General features: G+C 32.1%; 1 protein-coding gene and 1 long non-coding RNA gene across 2 annotated transcripts; one reads left to right on the top strand and one right to left on the bottom strand.

Annotated features, from left to right (window-relative positions):
* Positions 1-1,431: 1,431 nt before the first annotated feature.
* Positions 1,432-18,284, bottom strand: AGBE (1,4-alpha-glucan-branching enzyme). Its single transcript, XM_085953285.1, has 14 exons — positions 17,869-18,284; positions 15,509-15,678; positions 13,779-13,999; positions 13,407-13,551; positions 12,905-12,995; positions 11,869-12,078; positions 10,562-10,633; positions 10,101-10,269; positions 9,428-9,637; positions 6,015-6,186; positions 5,745-5,929; positions 4,731-4,868; positions 3,554-3,667; positions 1,432-2,444 (listed from the first exon to the last, which is right to left on the bottom strand). The coding sequence occupies exons 1-14, from the start codon at positions 17,979-17,981 to the stop codon at positions 2,400-2,402; spliced, it is 2,055 nt and encodes a 684-aa protein (XP_085809411.1). The 5' UTR covers positions 17,982-18,284; the 3' UTR covers positions 1,432-2,399.
* LOC147068304 (uncharacterized) lies at positions 17,876-25,148 on the top strand. Its single transcript, XR_015071398.1, has 3 exons — positions 17,876-18,004; positions 21,085-21,141; positions 24,425-25,148. It is a non-coding gene; the product is annotated as an uncharacterized LOC147068304 (long non-coding RNA).

Raw genomic sequence — 25,148 nt, 5'->3', positions numbered from 1 at the left:
GAAATGAGTCAAAGATTTATGCATGTGATTGAGCAAAACTAAAATCTGGCAAAGGAAACTTTCTTTTACAATATTTTTGTGTGAGGACTGTGCGGGGGATGAAAACATGTGTGCGGACACATTTTGGTAGGTGTACGCGCACACACCTTACAGGGAACATTGTTCCACACTCGTGTACTACTTGCAGAAGGCGTACATCAAACTTAATTAAACAGCCCTGTTTTCGCTTCGGCAACAGCGGATTTCTGTTCAACATTTCAGCAACTTGTATTACTTCTCTGAAACGAGTGATTTTTTTTTATCTTCGACTCTACCATTTCCAAAAGCATGTAGAAGTTTGTTCTAGCCATTCATAAGGTTCTTAAAAATAACATTTTCATTTACTTTAAATTCTGTTATTATTCCAAAATTCCATGTTTTTTAAATAATATTTCATCGAAGTTGATCGCTGGTATTTTTCACTAAAATAGGACAAATAAACCCAAGGCCATTTACAACTTCACATCTACACTGGTGAAAAATTCAAAACTAATTGACGCACGGATGTGGATAGTTGGAGGTATGCATCTAATGCATTCAATCAAAGGCATACACTAGACTACTCGGTGGCAGTTGAAGTTGAAATCGCACAAATGTGGACATATAAATTCACTTATAGATAAAGCTTTTAGTATGTCTTCTTTCAGATGATTACTTAAACTTTTTTACCTGACAACACACTGGGGATGGGCAATTTATTTTGTGGCACACCAAATAAAAATCCCCTAAAAAAAATATACATTGGCACTTTATTAATATGTAAAAAAAAATCTTAGTATAAGTAACAATAAAATAATACTGCTTTATCAACATATTAGTGAGCTAAAAATAATTGATTTTGAGAAAGAATCATCTCAAAACATGCTACGATAATCGAAACAGCAACAGAGCTTAAATAACTGTGGCTAATAGTAACTAATATTATATTTACTTCAAACTGAAATCCAAAATGCCGACTATTCTAGCTCAGAAAATAGGGCTTTGTGCACAGAATCATTTTTCAAGTCTATTAAATTTTCTTCCAATATAATGTCAGGTTTGTACCATCATATCTTGCATAAGGATTGATGACCCACTTGTACATATTTTGATAATCAAGTGGATAGAAAATATTGAAAATTATGCAGTACTGTCTTCTGCACTAATGAAGAATTTTTGCGGTACACCTGAAATCTCTCAGCACACAGTTTGGCAAACACCACTCTAATGAAGGAAACATGAAAGCAAAGGGTGATTTTAACAATTTCATTGTTACCAAAATCTACATTGCACTAAATTTGACTTTGGAGGATATTATGTTAATTATACAATTTGCAATATTTCACTGTTGTAATCTGAATAAAAAAAATCACCTTGTGGTCCTTACTCTCAACTGATAAATAAACAACTCGATATTATAAAAAAAATATTCTTTATTAAATGTTCTCATTTTATAAACTTAATATATTATGGCTTTGTTTTGAGTTATGTAATCAAATAATGATTACTATGGCATATATTATTCCAAGGCAAAATGATAGCCTAGCTATCATCACAGTCTTTGTGACTATACAGGTACTATCACTTAATATGATGCAATCACATTAATAAAATTCATTGAACTTTCGTAGGTACTTCATTGAAATCATAAAAATATACTTGATGCATTCGAAAATCCATACTTACATATTACTCAACAATAATTAATTATCGACGGTGAACACAACAGCTGCAGAAATAATCACTTACTCGTACTCGTACTCGTACACTATAATAAAACTACCCTTAATCTTAACCTACTTTCTATGATATTATAATAAAATTCATCAAACCCTCTTGTTAGTGATCGGTTGTATTAGGTTTCTGTATGCTTCACACGACCCTGGAAAAATCACTATAGAGTGCACTCGCCATGTTGGATAGGGAAAAAGTCTGTTCGACGCCAATTTGCCGATGCATATTTATTTTGGATGCACATCAAGTTTAACAGCCCAAAATGCATTTTAATGCGATGTTTCAGTGCTATAAACAAGAGTGAAATAAATGCCAATTTACATTAATTGCCCCCTACCCTGTAAGTCGATCACCACCCCATGAAAATGCAGAGTAATTATGTAGACCAACAAAGGTGTAACACATTTTCCATGTCGGTTCAGTGAGCGGATAGCAGCCGAAATATGAGACATTTAAGTTTACACATTTACCAAAGATTTAATGATAATACAACACAGGAGTAATTCAATCGTCGAGGCTTTTTTGTTAATAGCCAATGGCGAATGAAAATTTCCAGGGTTGTCTTCGTGAATATTCAAAAATTTAAAGAATAACAAAATAATGAGGCGGTTTAGATAAAATTAATTATAAAATCAGCTGTTTGTTGATCAATAATTGGCAAACACGAGAGCGGTACGGCATGGTAGATAAGCCTGGAAAAAGAAAAGGGAGAATTAAAATGACAAATCATATTACTTACATAATTCTCTAATAATGTCATTTTAAATAAGTAATCAAGATTTTGTTTCAGATATTTTTCTCAAAATGCAATTTTGCTAATCTCTCCGAACATAAACACCTCAATATATATTATTCATTCATCAATCAATCAATCAAAAACGATTCAAAAGTAAAAAGCATCAATTTGTTTGTGGGTTTTAAAATGAATACTATGGACTGGGTACTCTCGTCCATATATGACAGAGGAAGGGGTCTGATATTATGTAGCAAAAGTGATAGGGGAGGGGGTGGTAGATGATGTGATGTTACAAACATAACTCATTTTTTCTGAGAATGAAACATACAGTAATCGATTATTTTCAATGTTATTATTAAAAAAAGTGAAGTAATTTAGATAGAGGAGTAAAAGATTCGTAACAATGGGAGGAGGGGGTTTCTAAAAAATACCCAAAACTGTGAGACATCATCTATGGACTTGGATGGAATTTAAATTCTAAATGATAAGAGTTTTATTATACTATTATATAGGTATCATTTTTAGAGTCAGGATTTGACTTTTGACATCTTCAGGCTCGAATGCAGTAGATAAAATAGTACAAAACTCCGATCAAATAGAATGTAATATAATAGCGCCTGTACACGTGCATGGATTTACTGGCAGCAATAGTGCGTATTTTAAACTATCATGACAATAACTGTTTACACGTAAAAGTGCTGACTATCTCTCCAATTCATTCTTTAAGAGTGAGCCAGACGTGATGTTGTCATTTTATGGTATTATTTGACAGGTAGTGAAAATCGGTCAACCTAAAAATTCGTTCGTTTTGTTTTTTTGCCAGAAGGTATCGAAAAAATCCTACTGTCGAAGCTTTCGATTCATGCATGCAATCTTGTCAACTGCAGGATAATACATGTTTACCCATACATTTTCTTGTTATGGCCGCGATAATACTTACTGTCAAGAGTAAATACATGCACGTGTAAACGGGATATAATGCATTGTTCAAAATACAGAATGAGGTTTTAAACAAATGAATAATTATTATTATATAGTCCTTCACTGTTTAGCAAATATACATACCTGAATGGAATCTTTTCTATCCGCCCACGCGATCCCGAGGGAAGAATGTGCAATGCCGTCAATTTTGACACGATCGTGCCCTCCAAACGCAGAACTATCCGAGGATAGAACAACCTGTAAAAGTAATTAGTTTAATTAAATCACATTCTGATCAATAATAATTTTTGATTTTATTTTTGCGGACAATACATAGGGACTATAATTATTACAAATATGGTGTATTATTATTTCTTAATATTCACACTCCATGGTTGTTAAATACTCTCAATATTGTAATTTCATATTAATCATGTTAAATTTGGTATTCACAACATGTGATTTACACAAATAGTATAAGTACCTACTTAAATTGTTCATTAATTTAATTTTTTTCTATCTTCAATTATTGTACATGCCTTTTTTAATGTTTCCCTTCTAAGAGCTTTTTTGTATTCATATTTTGTAGGTCTCATAGATTGAATATTCAAAAAGGAATTATTAAGGTTATACTTCAGTTGAGGCATGGTCTAAAAAGATCGTGGCTAGGCGATGCGCGGATTGTGCAAATGACGCGTGCCAAACGAAATATAATTTGTCATAAAAATCCAACATGCGTCCATTTAATATTATGTTTATTGTTATATTATTAATAATAACAGTATATTCATTGCAATGTTTTCTTTTTTAAGTACATACGTAAAATTTTTTAGTCGTCTTTATACGATTTAAGAATATTTTCATCCGATACCATGACAAAACAAATCGACGTGCAGACACCTCGACTGTCGGTCTCCGATTGGCGACTAGTGAGAAATTTCATCGCACCTACTGTTGAAAATTATTTGCCGTTTCACTGAAGTATGCTTTTAAGAATCTATCACTTAAAATTTCTCATTATTTCTTAAGAATTCTCAATCACAACCTCTAAGAGAAATTATCATAATTTATTTTTTTACCATGTTCGATCCTAAGATATTTGGATAATATGGGCCTCCACAGGGCCAGGCAGTATTAATAGATTTTTGTTTTTACGAGAAATGGATGTTAGCCACTCGTTCAACTTATTAGATCCATACTCCGGGTCCAAATACACATGTAAAACATCTAGCAGAGAGTAAACATGGACTCTCTTGAAAAAACTAAAATTGTAAATAAACAAAAAAGATACCGGTTTCATGATAATTTTGGTCTAAAATACCTTGTAATCTCCCGGTGCATCCACGCCCAGCCTATAATCGGTGAAACTTTTATCAGGGTGGAAGTTGAATACGAAAAGTAATCCAGCACGCTCAGCCGATATCACCTTATCCCCTTCATGTTTCAATGAAACATACGCCTGTAATAATATTCATTATTACATTTATTGATTGTTTTCAGTTTCAAAATTGTTAAACATTACTATTAAAATGACTATACATACACAATATGAACCTTGTAATAATATAATAATCTAGCTTCCCTATTAATTTTATTCCAGATCCACAATCAACTGTTACGGCGATGTTAAAATTGTTTCAATTAAAGTTGTCAAGTTCTTAATTCTGAAATCCCAGGGTTTCACGGTTAAACTTAAAAGTGATAGTTTTTGAATAGTAATATTAAAGTGTAAAAAAATTTCCATTGAAGTAAATACAATTTAATACAATGGCAAAATATTGCAATAAGAGTAAGAGAAAAGATTTGAATTATTTTTGACATCACTAAAGCCTCAAATTACATTGAGCTTCTTTACGAGCTGTTTATTGGCGAATTTAAAAGCGGGCGATTCAGCTACTGCGATTTGATGATTACACACAAAACTTTCCATTCGCTGAGAAGCCACAAGCCAGTGACTATTTTGATAGAACGTAGTTCGTTTTTTTACCGGGAGGATGGTACTGCGCTCTACTGCGCAGACGCAGTACACACACCGGCGTGTAGCGTGTAAAGTTGACCAGCTTTCAACTTTTCTCCGTAGAGTGTTTACAACCTGCTTATTAGCTTATTCGATGATTACACTGGGCGACTTTACAGGCAGATTGTAAATTCGCCAATAAACAGCTCGTAAAGAAGCTCAATGTAATTGAGGCTTAAGACAGCGTCTGCAACATAAAATTTCAATGATTGCCATGCATTTCATAATCGAATTATTAGGAACTAGTATTGCGAACCCCTAGCTAAAGTGCAATATTGAAATATCGGTTTTAGTCATTACTCGAAATATTTTATTTACCGGGTTGGCATGAAGCCATCCATATTTCTCTTCCAGGACATTCATATCTCTATCGAAATTATTGAGTTGTTTATATCTCAGTAGCTCATCATCAACAAGTTGCCACTGTCTCCGAGCATAGTGATAAGAGGAATTGTTACCCACCCTCGGAAAATCTAACCATTCGGGATGGCCAAACTCATTTCCTGAAATTATTATAATCGGTATTATACTATCGATTGCACATGAAAACAAAATAATTTGGCAAGGTTTTTGATAACATTTCCTTACCTATGAAGTTGAGGTACGCTTCCCCACCTAGAGCATGCGTGATCAATCGTATCATGCAATGCAGTGCCATACCTCTTGACACAACAAGACTTGGATTACTGACCAAACTCATATTTGTGTACATCTCTGCATCCATCAGCCAAAAAGCTATCGTTTTGTCACCCACCAAAGCCTAAAATAAAACAAGATCCGAAAGTTAAGTTGCAATCAACGTTCTTCCTTAAGTGGAATTCCAGGGGAAATGAGCAGGGAATTTTAAGTACTATATTGTATAATTATAGTGATTGCCAACCTTTTTTTGCTTAACAGTACACTTCAAACGTATTATAAAATCTCATAGAACCCATCCCTACTTGACTGACATAATAAGGTTCAGAGGGTTAAACTGCAAACTGGACATGTAATTAGTAGATATGTACACATGCCGCTCTTAAGCACTCAAAATGGCACCCTTCAACATTTTTGGTCTCAAATTTTATGAAAATTCTTTAGCTACATATCGTCACCGTTCAGGCAAAAGTCACCAACCCTGAAAATGGCAGTTTTGAGTTGAGTATGTCACCCGAAGCGTAAAATTATGTTCTTTAAGATGCAAAAGTCACCACGGTACATTAGTTAGTAAAATGTTGCTTAAATCCGAATTATTTGTTTTCCACTAAATGACTTTAGATAAAATCTTAACAAGCAAAAGTCATTATAGATGAATAGACATTATTGACTCTATAAAAAAAAATCCTTCGTTATAAATATACAAAAAAGTCACTATACTATGGATGGTGAGTTTTACTGATTTGTCATTTGAAAACTTCTAACACTTGTCTTAAATACACAAAAATAACCAAACAGGAATAGTTTACCTTAGCTTGTTATAATAAGATCGCTTTGGTCTAAATTAAATCAAACAGAACTCACCATAGCGCAATGGTCACTTTTGTCTGCTCGTAAATGCAGTACAGTGATGACGAAATAAACAAGCAAAAGTCACCAAACCATAATTGAGCTACCTTGCCTCCTTCAAAACCTTCCAGATGTTTTAATTAGCATCAAAAAGTAAAAGTACCTTAAATAAATTATTAAGAAGACATGAGAAAATATTGTGATGTAGATAAAACCTTAAAAACATTAAAATCTGATTTTTCCTGCATTTTCAAACTTTCAAATTGCGATATCTCAAAACAATGTTTTTAGGGTTGGTGACTTTTGCCTGAACGGTGACGATATAGCCCATTTTACTATTTCACATCGATCTTTTAAACAAATATGTCATGTAAAAAAAACTTTATAATTCTCACATGCAGATCGACAAACATCTAGTTTTTCAATGTGCATGTTAAATGTCATCTCCATGGAAACTACTCTCAAAAGTTATTTATTTGCATTCATTCCTTAATTTACCGGCCTGAATGCGACATCACTTCTGGTAGAGATAGTAAATAATAATTAGCCATTTTTTTTTTGAAATGCTTATCAAATTAATGTTGGCTATCGGTTTTAGTATATTAAATTAAGGTAGGTATCAAATTACTAACCGACTAACACGAGTAACCGATTACTCCATTATTTAGTTTTTACAATGTACTTAGACTTATAATAAACTATTTCTTTCATTCAAACAATAAGACACAAGATTTGAAAATATAACATTCTATTATATTATAACAACTACTAGTTAAAATTGTCATAATTAAGTAGGATGCCTGTTGCTTAATTGGAAAAACACATTGGCGCGAATCCAGCAGTTATAGGTTCAAGTCCCGCCGGGTGTCACATTTTTTTCTAGAAAGAATTTTTCTAGTGGTAAATTATGTAAGTTCAATATATAGAATGTTCCATTCTCAAATCTCAAACCCACTTAAACTTTCAAAATGCTTAAGGGGGGACATGCTCGTCGAAGGTCAAAATTGAGTTTTTATTGTATTTTCAAACCATGATCCTGGACACTCCTTAAACGTTGTAGATAATCTATTTATATAATTTTGAAGCCTTATTATCCTTTATAGTTATTTTAAACATTTGATGACTGTAAGAAGTATTTTTGTTACATAAAATAGTATTCTTTTAAACCTCTCGCTCTAATGTTTTAGAATATAGTCATATTTCGGTACATAACTGTGCAGTGGTGTTAAGATTTTTTACGTTTATTAATTTTTAAACGCATTTATAAAACTATTAGCATAATTTATTACGAGATAATTTTTGTAAAATATTCACGATAAAAAATTATATTGATAATCTCTGTGATCCCAAATTTGACAAGAATTAGACATTTTATTATTCAAAAAATCGGCAATATTAACACATTTGAAGATGATTCTAAAGATACTTATTATAAGCTATGTCTTTGACCATTCAAGTGTGATAAACATCTTATGAATAATGATTGATTTATAATAATAATTATTGACCTAAGAATAAGGTAGTGTTTTTTTGAAATACGCCATTTCTTTTGTCATTCCCTAGTAGTTAAGCTACAACATACGGCCGTAGCCATAAATTGACAAACTCTAATTAAAGTAGGGAGTAAAATTATGTTAACGCGCGTGTTTGAACATGTACCTAACTGATTTTTTTTTAATTTTTTTTTTTAAACGGTACATGTTAAAACACGCGCGTCAATATCATTTTACTCCTTACTTCAATTATAGTTTGTCAATTTATGGCTACGGCCGTATGTTGTAGTAAAACCACTGGGGAATGCCAAAAGAAATGGCGTATTTCAAAAAAACACTACCTTATTCTTAGGTCAATAATTATTATAAAGCAATCATTATTCATAAAATGATTATCACACTTGAATGGTCAAAGACATAGCTTATAATAAGTATCTTTAGAATCATCTTCAAATGTGTTAATATTGCCGATTTTTTGAATAATAAAATGCCTAATTCTTGTCAAATTTGGGATCACAGAGATTATCAATATAATTTTTTATCGTGAATATTTTACAAAAATTATCTCGTAATAAATTATGCTAATGGTTTTATAAATGCGTTTAAAAATTAATAAATGTAAAAAATCTTAACACCACTGCACAGTTATGTACCAAAATATGACTATATTCTAAAACATTAGAGCGAGAGGTTTAAAAGAATACTATTTTATGTAACAAAAATACTTCATGCAGTCATCAAATGTTTAAAATAACTATAAAGGATAATAAGGCTTAAAAATTATATAAATAGATTATCTACAACGTTTAAGGAGTGTCCAGGATCATGGTTTGAAAATACAATAAAAACTCAATTTTGACCTTCGACGAGCATGTCCCCCCTTAATTACATAACCTATAACCAAAAAGGTGTCAAGTTGTACTGCTTTCGTAAATTGAACATAGATCTAGTTGGGAATCACTGAAATATGGTGATACTTTTTAAAAGTGACTAAAATCTGTTGTATTTGGTTCTTAATTTTACCTGATCGTGACTTTCAGCGTATGCAACAGTGCCCTCCATCCACCGTCTATTTGTCAATGTATGCACAATGTCTCCCATGACCCAGTCTTCATCTTTCGATTCCTTCAATAATTTGATCCACTTATCTGGAATAGCCATTGCGAGACGGAAATCAAAACCTGTGCCGCCCTCCGCAACAGGTCTGCACGACGCAGGCATGCCTGATACATCCTACCAAACGATAAACATATTTTAAATGCGGAAAAGAATTCTCTAAAAATGTCATTCTCATATTTCTTATCATATTTAAATATTTCTTTAAAAAAACATTACATAGATATTATGTTTGTATGAAATAAAATGGATAGAATTCTAAATTTCAAAAGAAGATTTGTGAATTTCACTAAATATTGGCGATCTCTTTTATGCATTGTAGTTAATTTGATATAATTTTATGTTTCATGAACAATATGGTTTTTGTAAGGTGAATATTATTATAAATCTGCATTTTGTGGTCTTCAAAATATTTATTAATAGTTATTAGGAAGTATATCTTTATTTATGAAGTGTTGTTCATTTTAAGTAACCAGTTTTGTTTGCAGGAAAGCCATCATAATAAAATTATATCTAACTAAATTATTACACAGTAATCTTGTTTATACTAAACACAGAAAGGATTCTATATATATAATACCTCTGCGATTGTAACACATTCCTTGCTATTGTGGTGCACCATTTCATTGGCAATCATAAGATATATAAGTGCTTCAGTATCGACATTCAATCCAAAATATTCATCGTAATGTCCCGAAAAGCCTTGAGCACCTCGGCTATGATACAACATTGAAGTCACTCCATCAAACCTATAATCAATGATACATGATTATTATTTAATCATATAATATGTAATACATAGTAACTGCTTTTTAGTTTTATCCAATAAATCCCAAGGAATCCCATGGTTCAAATATCAGACAAAAAAATGAAGGACTAACAATAGGTTTTTTATTTTTGAAAAAACCAAGAGCCGTAAGTTGCTAATAAAATTGTCTATTTCAAAAGTGTCATGGTCTTTTCACACGCATTGTCTCGATAAATAAAGTAATGAATTTAAATATAATACAACGTAATGACAGTCTAAATGAGTTAACTCACCTGAAGCCATCAAAACCATATTCTTCTTGATACCATCGTAAGTTTGATAATAGAAATCTGAGCACTTCAAACCTGAAAAGAAATAATAAATATAAAAGACATTATACTAAGTACCTACTGACATTTTGTTGATAAAGAATTCATCAGATTATAATAATTATTATAAATAATAATATTCATAATAAATAATATTGTTGTTGATTATTATCGATTTCCAGATTGAAAGAAACTTATTCATAAAATAAATATTAATTCAAACAAATCAGTAAACCTTGGCCTCAACCCTATCCTTGTTATTATTACTATGTCCTTGTATCTTAGGTATTGACAACTTACTAGGCAAACATATATATCAACCATATTTGATGAACATACGTTATCATTAAAATCTGTTTACCTAATGTTAATAACTCATGTAATATACCCAAAGTACCTAAAACATAGAATTATCCAAGTATGTACAGGAGTAAAGCTGCCTGTCCCCCAGACGATATAAACAATAATTGTAGAAAACGCTAAATACACGCTTCAATGATTAATGTGTCATAATTTATAATATAGGTAATAATAAGCAGTGTTCTTTTCTTTCGACCATGTCCGATCCTAATAGGATCATATGGGCTTCCACAGAGTGGAGGTTTGTATTGACAGATTTTGTTTTTACGAGAAATGGATGTCAGCCACTTGCTCTACCTATTAGGTCCATACTCTGACTCATACATAAATTGAAAAACAATATGTGTACTTGTCAGACCCAGGATTCGAACCTGGGATCCACGACGCAATAGGCCAACGCTTAAGCCGCGCGGCCCTCGTGGGTTCATATGCAGTGTACTATAATAGTAACGCCAAGTAGTTTGCAAAAACAAATTTGTTCTCATCGTACTTGACTTTGATTCGAAAATACTATACTGAATGATATATTATTATAAGTATATGAATATGTATAGAAACTGATCCTACATATTTCTTTAAAGTCCAGCACCTTTGTTCATACACATTTTATTTATGATTACAGACCCAATAATTTCAAAGAATTAAAAGTTGTTGCTAGTTTCTCAAGTTGTAAAACTTATGGATAAAATAATAAATCCATTCACGTTATCTGTGCCAATTGCCTTGTACTTAGGTATTACGTTAGAAAATTCAGGTATTCAAATTATATTCTAGTCAAGGTAAATGTTAAATAGTCGCTTGTTATCAAGTCTTCACCACTGGTGAAGAATACAAAGCCTAAGTGTTTATGTGATTATATATATTTTTTTTATAATACTATAATTAATGTTATGTTATAAGACATGACTTACTCTGAATAATTGAAAAGTCTTGAGTCCCACATTGGATGTGTTCCTTTAGGCCCATCGTGGAAATAACAGGCAGTAGTACCATCAAACTCATTCAGTCCGTCAAGAGTATTCTTGGAGGCGTGCGAATGGACAACATCCAGGAGAACAAACAGTCCCATATTGTGAGCTTCGTCAATCAGTCTCTTCAGTTCGCATGGAGTACCGTAACGGCTAAACAAATAGGTATCCATCATCAATTATTTGGTGTGATTCTCACAACATTGCAAGACTTTTAGTGTAATGGGATCGCAAAGAAAACCACCTTGTTCAAATACTTCTATGTATCAAGAACAAAAAACACCAGTTTATATAAAATTTAATTTTAAATTTTGGTTTATTATAACTGTAAGACAAGACATATGACGAAAGCTCAATCTTCTCAACTAGTTTTGAAAATCGATGTTTCTGCTAGATCGGGCCACACTGGTTCAACTATTTCAGAAAGACATATTATTCATGACCACATAACTCCGTTCTTAATAATGGATATGATCACAAAGAGGTACTTCACGTGGCTGGGAGTGTGATACTCTTCAGAGCCAAATGGATTCTGTCACCGTGGGATACCGTTCCTCACCCTTTAGCGATACTACAAGAGTGATATGTACTCTGCAGATCTAACATGGCAAAGGGTGCAGAACGTGGCACTAAACCAAGGAAAATTGTATATTATTATTTAATTTTTGTCAGTTCCCTATCCCATGAACACTTTTAATTTAAAGCTAAATGTAAACTCATTCAAAGCACGCGTTTAAGTCTTGGGTAACTGTTTCTGTGATATTCCCCGGCATAGACAATTGGTAATACTTCACATTCAAATGTGCAACCTCGTGATACACACAATTAAGATCCGGGGCAGGGCGGGTTGGTTTTGAGGGGTGTTTGTATTGTACTGAGAAAAATGCATGACCTTGTGCTTCCCTATGCTTCGATGCTGGAGTGTGACAGATATGAAATCTAAATAAATATGAAAATGATGATATTAGGTAATAATCACCTGCTTGCGGCAAAAAAGCTTGTTACTTGATATCCAAATGACGCATAATAAGCGTGCTCCATTATGGCCATCAATTGGATTGTATTATATCCTGAAACAAGTATACAAACATACAAAATTTTGTTCATAAATTTAGTGCCTTCTGTACTGACAAAGATTATCACATTATTTAATTGCACAAAAAACATGCCTTCTGCCATTGAGACATCAGCCCGTATAGCCGATGGAGAGTGATTAGATGCTAGATTATGTCTGTATTAATTGATGTATAGAGTCGAAATCTGGACATTAAATGATCAGAACATCGGAAATCAGAAGGCTTTCTATATGTGGCTGTATCGGTATACTTAGAGGATTTATTGGACGCCAATAAAGCCAAGAGGACTTAAAGATATGCTGCATATTTTACGCACAGAGAAATATGATTTAATCTAACTGATAATGACAAGAAAAGGTTAAGAAGTCAAAGGTAAAGAGAGATCTTCAATATTGCATTAATTACCTTGATTTTTTATACGACGTAAGATATTTTCTGTGAATTCATTGTAGGTTCCGACCCTCAGTTCTGATGTGGCAATTCCGACGTGGCATTCATATATGCGTAAACTTTTTGGTCGGGGCACTTTTTTGTACTTCATAACATATGGCTGAAACAAGCATATTACTTATTGAAACCAGTAAGGTTTAGCTATAATTTACTGATAATAAGTCTACAAATTGGATGTACTTAACAGTTGTTAAAGACTTCTGAAATTTGGTTTAATTTGAATTTCCAGCTGGAACGGAATGAGCTAATGTATGATTCCTTCTCATAAATAATTTTATGTTGCAATATTGAAATCAAATTAAAACAAAACGATTAATAAAAAATAACCTCTGGTGGATTGTAAATGTTTTGCTGGAAAACATATCCTCCATCGTGTGGTTTTACGTATTGCGCCCATGGTGATATTCTGGCAATGTGTCCGTTTATTATTAATTCAACTCTTGACAGATGCTGCAGCGGACACGAGCCATCAGCGTTTGCAGGAATGCTTAACTCCCATTTTCCATGCTCTACCTTATGGAAAGGGTGACTGCTTCTATTCCAATTATCTGTAAAAAACAAATATGAAAAATCAGATATTATTTTTTCTTCAATGCAATTTTAAAGCGTTGACACATTATAATATATTCTCACCTTAATACAGTGGTGGGGAACCTTTTCATGTTGGAAGGCCACATTAAGTAAGCTGTAACCTTTGAATCTTTCATGAGATTCACTTCAAGATATAAATTATTTTGTAAAAATCTAGCCTAGCGTAGGTACTAGCTTCAAAAAAATGAAAAAAATATTAAATGTAATATTAATGAGTTCAGCGCATCTATTCTATACACAAGAATGCTTTCGGCCGCTATGGCAGCTACTTATAGTCGGTTTGAATCGAAGTATTAGCACTTATTGTAGTCTAAACAGTCAAAACTGTTTATCTCACTCTAAAATTTACCACAGCCAAAAGAGGTGCTGTTAAAACATAGCACTTATTGTAACAATTACAACTATCTTATTGTAATTGCTACAATAAGTGCTAATACTTCGATACAGACCTACCCTAGATAGCTGCCGTAGCGGTCAAAAGCAGTCTTGTGTATAGAATAGATGTGCAGGACCAATAAATACACACTACGTATCGGTAATTTATTTTCTTAATCTGAATTAACGAAAATAGATAATAATATAGGTACCTAATGGATTTTTATTTTTGTCAATTTTAGAGTTGACTAACCTTTAACTTAAAGGAATGTTGTGATTGCTTTTTGTGGCAGAGACAACCTTGAATATTTTCTCCATTTTAGACTTACAAAAACATATTGGGTAGGTACTAATAAAAATAAAAGCATTTATTTTGAATTTTTTTTATTAATAAGCCGCAAAGGGCCACAGGTTCCCTACTCCTACTGTAATGGATGCCTTGCATTATTATATAAATGACATGTTTTCTCTCAAAAGAAATTAATATCTTACATTAAACCTTTCATTTTTCGTATCACACTTAAATAATCAAACATCATAATTATCAAAGAGATTGTACATACTAGAAATACATTTTCTTTAACTTTAGTTTTCAAATTTCTTTGCTAATATAATGTACACACACACACTTGGACATATATTATATATAAAAGTGTGTGTGTACATTTTATTGGAAAAGCAAAAAGAAGTTCTATAAAATAAAATGTGATCCAGTGGATCTATTCTATACTTATCGACTGCTAAAATGATAAATATTATCAAACTTAGGGTAGGTTTGTATCAATGTATTAGTACTTATTGTAACAATTACAATAAGTTGGTTATAATTGTTGCAATGAGTGCTATATTTCAACAGCAGCAAGAGAGGTGCTGTTAAAATATAGCACTTATTGCAACAATTATAACCAACTTATTGTAATTGTAACAATAAGTACTAATACTTTGATACAAACCTACCTTAAGTTTGATAATATTTATCATTTTAGCAGTCGATAAGTATAGAATAGACCCACTGGTATAATTATGTTTGTATATAGGTATATTGATATAATCCCAAAATATTATCTGAAAAATGTAGTACATATTCTTACTGAATTCTCCTTGCAAATGAACAGAGTGAGCACCGGGTGCCCATTCTCTCCAGCTGATCGAATTGTCTGGATTTATTTGAACACCAAATTTCTTGTAGCCTGAACTAAAAGAATTAATCCCTCCTTCAAAGTTGCCGATTTTTTCCCAAATGTCCTTGAAACAGGCATATCTATAACAAAGAAGTTTCAAATAACATCTAACAACAAAGATAAAAGATACCTACATTATAAAATTAAGTAACATAGGATTTTAAGAATATCAGATTTCAAAACTGACTTTGATAATAGACTACAAAAATGGTTGTTTTTGTATGCAACATTATTAATTCTAAGAGGCATATTAACAATCAATAAATTTAATTTACAATCAGAAGGATGATGGAGAGGCAGTGGCGTAGCTAAAGGGGGGACCGTATTTGGGTGCGTGCACATCAAAACAATTTTCGGGGATATGGTTCACATGAATGATAGTGGCGCAGGATCGAGAAGAGTAAATTAAACAGGGAGAGCAGTGATTACTGTAAATTCATTAATTTAAGTATCATTTATTTAGACTAATTTAGAGAATAATTACTATATAAGTAAGTAGTTCCTGCATAAGAATTATAAGTAGGTAGATACTTTAATACAGGGCCGCGCCAAGGGTGACTGCTGCCCGGATGCCAGACCAAAATAGCTGCCCCCAAATATTTATATTTTTTAGTGGAACAAAGAAGATAAATAAAATGAAATAATTATTTTATCGCCATCAACATATTCATATTATAACAAATGACATGTTTTGCCATTTAAATACACAGTTCTCTGAATGAAGCTAATTAAAACGATCAAAATATCTTGGATGTAGTATGGAAACATAATATTTATAAAATAAATATTTACTTAATGAGATGGAAAAAATTGCGCCGCGAGTGAATTGTATAGGCACCCATTATAATTTAAATCAAACATACCTACCAAGTAAATGGGACTAGGTACCTAGTTATATTACACATTTCCCTTTTTGCATGGAGATCGAATAACAGGAGGACGCCAAGCTATACAATTATTTTGAATTGAAGTCATGGTTTCTCAGATTACTTATGTGGTTAAGAAGTAGTTGGCTACGTAATAGGCATTTAACAACTCTCTTCCAATTGACATTTTTTTTTCAACATAATATTATCTATTTAATTCTTAACTTAACATAAGTAGATCTACTTACATAATTAAAGGCCTTTTTATCGTTACCCCTAGCTCCTAACAATATTTTTCGAGCTTGCGATCATGTAAGAAAAGTGATTTAAAAATACCTATATACCTAATTCTATAAAGAAGTTGTTGACAAACGAATACATAAATACCTATACCATTTATCTTTACAAATGGTAATCAAGTAATGTAATATTCGATCAGTAAGTAGTTATGTTTAATAAATAAGAAAGTACCTACTCATATTCAAAGATTATTGGTACCTATACGACTGTTAACTTGTTAGTGCATAATCGCGTACCTAAGTAGTTCCGAAATTTGAAATCTAATTAGAATCTTATGATATTCTAATTGCATGTAGGTATCTTATATTTACATAATTCTGCAATCAAATGGGTATAACTGCATATTTTTGTATGTTGAGAAAAAATAGTCCTATATCAGTCTATAGATATTTTATGTAGGTAAGTTCATACCTACTTATTTAAAAAATGGGTAATTGTGCCGCAGAGGTAGCCATGAGCTTTTATAATTTGTTTTTACGAAAACAATTTATTCCATGTAGACAATTAATAAATACCTTTTTCTGTCGGCGCATCGGCTTTTCGATCTAATAATCGTTAATTGAAAATTTGAAATTTTCATACATTTGATGCAACATTATCACAAACTAAGATTATATGAGGTAATATTAAGTTGGGGTAGGTTAGGTTAGGTTTGGTTTGGTCTAAAAAGAATGTTGTAATGGCTATCTCTGCGGCACATTTACCAAAAAATGTTTAACAAAAATTACTTTTGTAGTTATAATACTATAGCAACTTGACATGAAATGTGGGTAGTCGTAGGTGCCAACAAGTTAATTTGGGATTACATTTTAGTCTAATGTTATTATGTCAGTATTTAGAATATTTATATAGACTGCATACTTATAATCTAATAAATACATCAAATGAATTAACTTTTACAACCAATCAATAAGAAATCACTTATCATATTGTAAGTCTTATTAATAACGTAATATCTTGTTATGCAACGTTGTTGTGAATTTAAAAACAGCAACAATGTAATAAATTCGAAAAATATTCAAATTGGAAGTAAATACCGCCAAATGACCTTCATAGTGACATTGTGAAGAGCAAATAAAACCATAACATAACCTAAATGCTTACCTTCGACGTAGTTCTCGTTCATATGGCTTTAAATACGGATCACGGTTCAATAAATTTTCCAAATCTGGCACTTCTACGTCCATTGGATCCATTGAAGAATATTTTCCGCCCATTTTGTTACACGACTTCAAATAATGTTGGTAAAACACAAAACACGGCCGCAAACTTCCGCGGCACTTCAATAAATGTCTTTTCTGATTCGCGCCTTGCGCTACGCGGCCTGCGTGAAGCAAAACTTGATTCGGTATTATTATAGAAAGATGATAAAAATACTGTGCTCGATCTTATAATACCTACGGCTTTTTGATATCTCAGGTCAAGAATACGATAAAATGGATAAAAATATCACTATCATAATACCTATTCAAAAAGTCAGCAATAAATTTCGTAATAATATTATGAATTAGCTTGATACTAACGGCAGTGAATGAAAATGGAATGAAACATGTCAACGATTGTTACAGATACGAAGGTGTCTGTAAATTCGATTGATTGTATTAATAAGTACCTATAATTAGAATTCAAAATAATATCGATTTTGATAATTATTATCAATAAAAGAAACCTTATAAATAGTCGTCTCATCACTAATAAAGTTAATAATTATTAGGTATTTAAATACTTACCAGTTACCTACTATCGAGTTTACAAATTGGCTGTAATTCACAGAAAAAGTACCTACCTACCTAGGTAGCATGTTTTGTTTCTTTTACACACTGCAGACGGCCATAACGCCCAATGATAGTAGTGTAGTGCAACTGTAATGTATTTAGTAATTCGAGGGCTTAGTGTCAAACAACACTATCTACAAAAGTGCAACTTTACAGGAGAGCCAAAAATCGTTATTTTAGATTCTTGTAACTTAACAAGGGAAATGTTTATTTAAAACCTAATGTTAATATTTTATAATTTATTGTGTATTGTACATTTATCTTGCTTATGATGATGTTAAAATTTATAGGGATAGTTTTAAAAAAATATGAAAACAAGGGTAACTTATGTAATTAGCGTTAAACTTTACTGACGATTTAATAAGAAATTAGAAAAGATTGACATAACGTTGATTGACTATCATGTAGCCGTAAATGTAAAATAACGTTATCTCAAAAAAAAAAAAAAAACACTTTTTGTAGATAACGTTGTCTGACTTTAAGCACTCGAATTGTAGCAAAGAAACAATCGCAAACACCCAGGCTTTGATAAAATCACATACATAAATATTGTGACCTTACCGAGAATCGAACTAGGGACGAGGAACGAGGGCGGCATTGAACGAACACATATTCTAGAAGTATCCCTTTTACTTAATACAAAACCATTATATTGAACATACCTATCTATTTACATAATTTGAAAACACATCAGAAACATACCTACTAGGGAAAAAATATATACCTATGATGCCGGGCGGAACTCGTTCCATCAGATTCCGTTCAATGTGCTTTACGAATATTGACCCACCTGTGCCCTACCTAATTACGACGAAATTAACTAATATTAGTACAACTGAAGCGCTTCACGAATTGCGTAATTATAGGCAATACTTTTGTGGTTTTAATCAAGGTACTTACCAATAATCCAAAAATAGGCAGGTAATTACCTTGACGGCGTCAAAATCTCTCCAATATGAATAAAAAAATGGTTTATTAAATAAACTACCTACCCATCAATTAATTTATCAATTTTATTATTATTGTTAACAATCAATATTATTTTAGGGAATTTTTTGTTAATAATAAATTTATCGAAATGAAAAATTGATTCAAATAATATTAATTATTATAAGTAATTTTATTAATAATAATATAAAACTATAAACATAGCGGCACTTAGCGTGAGTTTGATAGAAAACTATACATCAGTCATAGGGTCATCGTGTAAGAGATTGCGATGCAATATTATTGATGTAAATAATATAGTCCACGATTGCAACCATAACAGTAATCGCATTTGGCCTACCTAACTGCTGCACACTAGAATACATTGCATGTCTTTAGTTAGTGAGTGCACTATGATACCGCCTAAACCATGGCATCCTCAGAGGATCCAAGGCCACGAGGCCTGAATCATCATTGGGCTGATTCATGCAAACATGAACAGATCGACTGCGAGGCAAATTTCTAGCCCGTAAGCAAATAGTAATTATTAATATCATTTTTTTAATATTATTACCTACATTTCATCCAATTTTGACCAATATTGGAAGCAAAGTTCCCAGCCATACAATGTACCTAGCACCTAGAATATCTGATTTGAGATTACTTTGAAAAAAATATGTATTTGTACCTAGTTCAAATATTTCAAAATATGTAGCTAACAAGCAAAGAAATGCAGAAGGTAGTAATAATTCCAAGAAATTCACAGCCCCTTTCCAAAGCATGTACCTAGAAAAGGTCTGAAATATGAGACCTGAGGTACCTACTTACAAGCCAGGTACATATGCCAGAGGCTGTTTTTGTCATTTGTCAGAGATAGAATATTTGTGAATTGTTTGTTGGGTATTTATTACTACCTACTCTGCCCTACCAGCCCCTATTGGGGTCATTCGGTTTTCGAACTCTCGAGGAGCGTGACGTCGGCTGTGGCGCCGCGCTCCCGGCGTCACTGCCATTTTAAATTTAATTTTTTTTTTTTTTTTAAATATTTTTTTGTTAAATATTTTGTACGCTGTACTTTATTGTATTCATATTCCGAACAATAAACGCCCTGTTTTCGCCTGTACTTCCGCGTTGTCAATCAACACAAACATGTCCCCGAAAGAAGCAGACGATACCACCGTGACTTGACGATTGACATTCATCATCAGGGGGGTCCAGCGCATTTACCTACACCCCCCCCCCCTTTCGGAGGTGACAACTAGTATAGGTGGACAACCCATCCAAGGACATGCGAAAACAATCTATACAATCGTACCATGGCTGTGGACATCTTGACACCAATCTGCGGATCTCTCTGCACACAGTCAGTTTATTTGGTTTAAACTCAAAATTTACTTGATCAATACTGATGAAACATGCATAGCTTTTAGACTTCATTATTGGTACCTATTTATTTAACTGACTTTTAGTTGACCCCTGGTGGTTGGGCACTGTCCATTCTTACAACTTAGCCTACCCATCAGTGTCCATCAAGTTTAGCAAACGTGGAGATACATTCTTCTTGGAAGGGGTCGTTGAACTCCAAGTTACATAATATATACCATTCTTCTCCTTCTAGTGTGAGCCCATATAGCCATACAGCACCTTGGTGAAAGTCTAACACACCGACCCGTAGGTAAGTCTGTGGCGGATCAACATCTTGAACATTATAATTTTTGTATGACGGAAGAGGATACTAGGTTTTAGTTGATTTTATAGACCAAAGTTGCTATGATTCTCTATTTTATTCACAATGACATTTTTGTTGGTTACCAAGGAACCAAGACACAAAGATATCAATACGCTCGAAGAAGTAATCTTTATTTTGAAGATCTGGGGAATTATGTGCTTGGTTGATCAGAACGAGCATATGGGCATTTTCGCCAAAGTTTGTATATTGCATTTTTGGCATGTCCCATGACTTTGATTGATTTTTTCATAGTTATTATATTATAGAATATTGGAAAGTTATGTATTTTTAACATGCAAATTTATTAATTTACTTTATTCGATCAGTTAAATACAACTGTCTGACCTGTATATATTTTTAATTGATTATTTAGATCGAAAGGTAGTGTGTTTTTACCATGTCCCACTCCTAAATTCAAATAAACAAAGTCTGATTTCGTCATTAATTTTGAGTGTGTAAAATTAAATTCGTAGTGTCTTCAACAGCTTACATTATATATTTTTGGAAAATATACAGTTTTTTCGTAAATTTTGACCAATATTGAAAAAAATCACGTTTAAAGTGTGTCCCAGGATATTTGAAAAAGTGGAATTCCACATTCCGTTACCATGATTTTAGCATGAAGGCGAAAAATTTCCACTATAAATATGTATTTTTTTAATGTAGCAACACTTTTGTATAACACTGATCGCCATTTACAATTTAAATTGTTGGTGTGTGTCGCTATCGCTATCAGAACAGGTTGCTTTCTGGGTTGGTCATTTAAGAAGTTCCACTACTGTTACCACGATTTGTAAGGTAAGAAATCACATATTTCTATTTCACATACTATACATATAGAGCTTATCTTTCATACTACAGATATAATAAAACATATCGCAGGTTTAACAATAAAACTAAGCTAAATTTTGGCTTCAACCACTTGTAAAACAGAATCCGTTACTTCCACTCCGAAACTATATTGGTGGTAACGTATATGTGGAATGTAAAAGTAACGAAATGCAATGCATAAAGTTGGGTTTACATTGTGTGTTTAGTTCTTCATAGATTATAAAAAGTTTTATTTTGTCTGTTCGTATGTAAAACAAAAATATTTTCATTAAAAAATATAGAAAATAACCTGACTATATAATAAAGATTAAAAAAGATTTAAAAAGTATGTGATATGTCTGAATACGCAAAACTAGCGCAGATAAAAGTATGGAGAGATACAAAAACAACAGAAGGAAAAGAAAAAACACCAGACTGAAATAATTGCGAGACAAGCACTGGCTCTGTCATACTCTTTCTGTTATACGCCACCAAAATTTTAAAACTTCTCCATACATTTTAGGCATAGAAATTTATAAAAATGTATGAAAAAGTATTTTTTTGTCACGTTTAACAGAAATGTGTACCCTATTAGATTTAATACCTGGAACTGTAGGTATTCGCGAAATGTCAGAAAAGTACGTCTTGATTACAATCAACCTGTATAGCTACATTTTATGTTGATGAATACAAGTAAATTTCAAGACAACATACAGTCGAACTTGGTTATTACGAGGAAGATGGGACCGACTGAATTTGCTTGTTATAAGCGTTACTCGTTATATCAGAGAATAGGTATTTTTAAATGAGCATGTCACATTACACAAAAAGTCGAAAATAAAAAATTTGGAAACCATCGTAAAAATCCCCGAAACGAGCATGGCATTCATAAACTACAAAAGAAGTTGTTTATTGTAATGAACTCTGGTAGGTACCTACGAACTTCACAAACCTTCGATTTTTCAACCATATGCGTGGATACTTTTTTTATTATTCTCGGCGAAACACCAATAAGGTAGGTACTTAGACACTTTACTAGTGTCATAAGCGTAATCCGACCCCGGCGGCATCCTGTCCAATCGGATTTTATTGCTTAGGGTCGAAATGTTTTAAAACGATCGACACATTAACAGTATTTTAGCTCGGTATATCCGATAAGGTGCTCGTTATAACAGTGAATAAATTAAATGTATGGCGAAAATCATAAACCAAATTTCAACAAATGTTTCCTTATTACATCCGAGATCTCGTTATGTCCAAGATCGTAATAACCGAGTTCGACTGTAATTATTTTCGTAAAAGTTATATACTCCGTGCCGCGCTAGAAACTCGCGTCCGAATCCCTTGCTGATTTAATTTTTTTCATATATTGTTAATTTGCTTTAAAATATTTTTTTTCTGAGTTACAAATAATATAAATGCCAAATAAAAGTTATGGTAATGTATAGTGTGTCAAAATTATTACCTACCTTATTTTACTAGTATTGTGAAAATTATTATAAAATATGTCTATTTTAGTGATTAAGTTTGATTTGTTTTGTTATTGTGACGCACGTTGAATATATATCTGACTATCAAAAAATTCAAATAAATTTCATAAAACAAAAATTTGTTTTTATGGTAACATGTAACTTTAGCTTTACAAATTACACTCCGTTACCATTTCGTTCCATTCCGAAAATGTCCCCAAAAAAGTTGAACGTTAACTATTTTTCATTTGATTATTAAATAACGAAACATATATATTTTTCCAATAAAATTTAGTAAAAGTGATTACTGTCTTTAAAAAAATAGAAGAACGAACATTGATTGGTTTTTTCAAATACTAAAGGAAAAATGCTCTGCCATTATAGACATAGGGTAACGGAGTGGAATGAAATGTGCCCAAGAATTAAAATTCAATAATATTTTTTGACTATTTGTACTTTTATTTTTAAGTGTATGGTTTTTTTAATCTAATAGAGCTCTTTTAAGTGATAAAAAGTGTCTCATTCATGTTTTATAAGCTTAGTTTCGTAATCACGGAATGGAAACTTATTATGCCCAATGTCATAAAAAAAATGATATAAATATTATATTAATCAATATTTTGCTGAAAAATTGCTATCACCAATTCAGCAATAGAACAAGGAATCTGCTAGCTATATAAAAATGGTTAATTTGAGTGAAAAAATAATATTACCCAAATTTCAAACATGTACAAACTTTGGCGAAAATGACCATATACGTCGTTTTTGTCTCATTGATCTTCAAAGGCATTTTTTGCAGACGCTACACTTCCAGAGCAGTAAATGCTTCTATTAGAGCATAATATCTGAATCAAGTAATGGTCAATGTCATCCGCATAGGCAAGAATCTGTACTAATTTACCAAATAATTATTCATTAAACGAAAAAAAAAAATTATATTATTATTACAGTAGAACCTCGGTTATCTGGACATCGATTATCCAGCCAGCTGACCATTGTTCAATGTGGCAACACAATTTATAGGACTAAGAGGAATGTAATCAGCTTAGAGAGGTCTCCATCCAGCAGTGTATTGATCCAGGCTGATGATGGTAATTATATAAATAAGTAGATATTATAATATTACCCAAAAAATAATGTTAAATGATTTTTAAATATCAAGTACCTATTGGGTTATTCATTTCTAAAAATTTTGTTTTATTGAACTCAAAAAAATAACAGATTGTGTTTTAGTGTATTAAATTTCAAAAAAGAAATGTTTAATAACCATGTAAATTACATAATAATTAAATGTAGTATGTTATTGAAAATATGTACTAATCTTTTAAAAAAAACTCAGAAAACACACATAAGAAAATGGGTCTCCAACCTCACATCTTTTCCCTGTCCAGGTGAGTGCTCACCTAATTGTGCTAAGGGCCACTCTTGCAAATTAAATCTAAATCCATGTCATCAGAAGTATTCTTATATATAAAGTATGTTAAGCCATGAACTTTATGATTGGATTGAGGCAATAATATTAGTAACGCGACATATAGATGGCGCCAGGCGCTAGCCTTTCATACTTATTGAATAACTATTAATTTTTTTTTATTCTTTCTGAAGTTTTACAAAAGCTATGTATTTTTAATAATAAGAATCTAACATTCTTAAATCTTGTGCATATTCAGTATC

Source organism: Rhyacophila brunnea, unplaced genomic scaffold (genome assembly GCF_057557595.1).
Source record: "Rhyacophila brunnea isolate RB1 unplaced genomic scaffold, BYU_Rbru_1.0 scaffold_3, whole genome shotgun sequence".
Lineage (NCBI taxonomy): Eukaryota > Metazoa > Arthropoda > Insecta > Trichoptera > Rhyacophilidae > Rhyacophila > Rhyacophila brunnea.
This window is presented reverse-complemented; position numbering and strand designations above follow the sequence as displayed.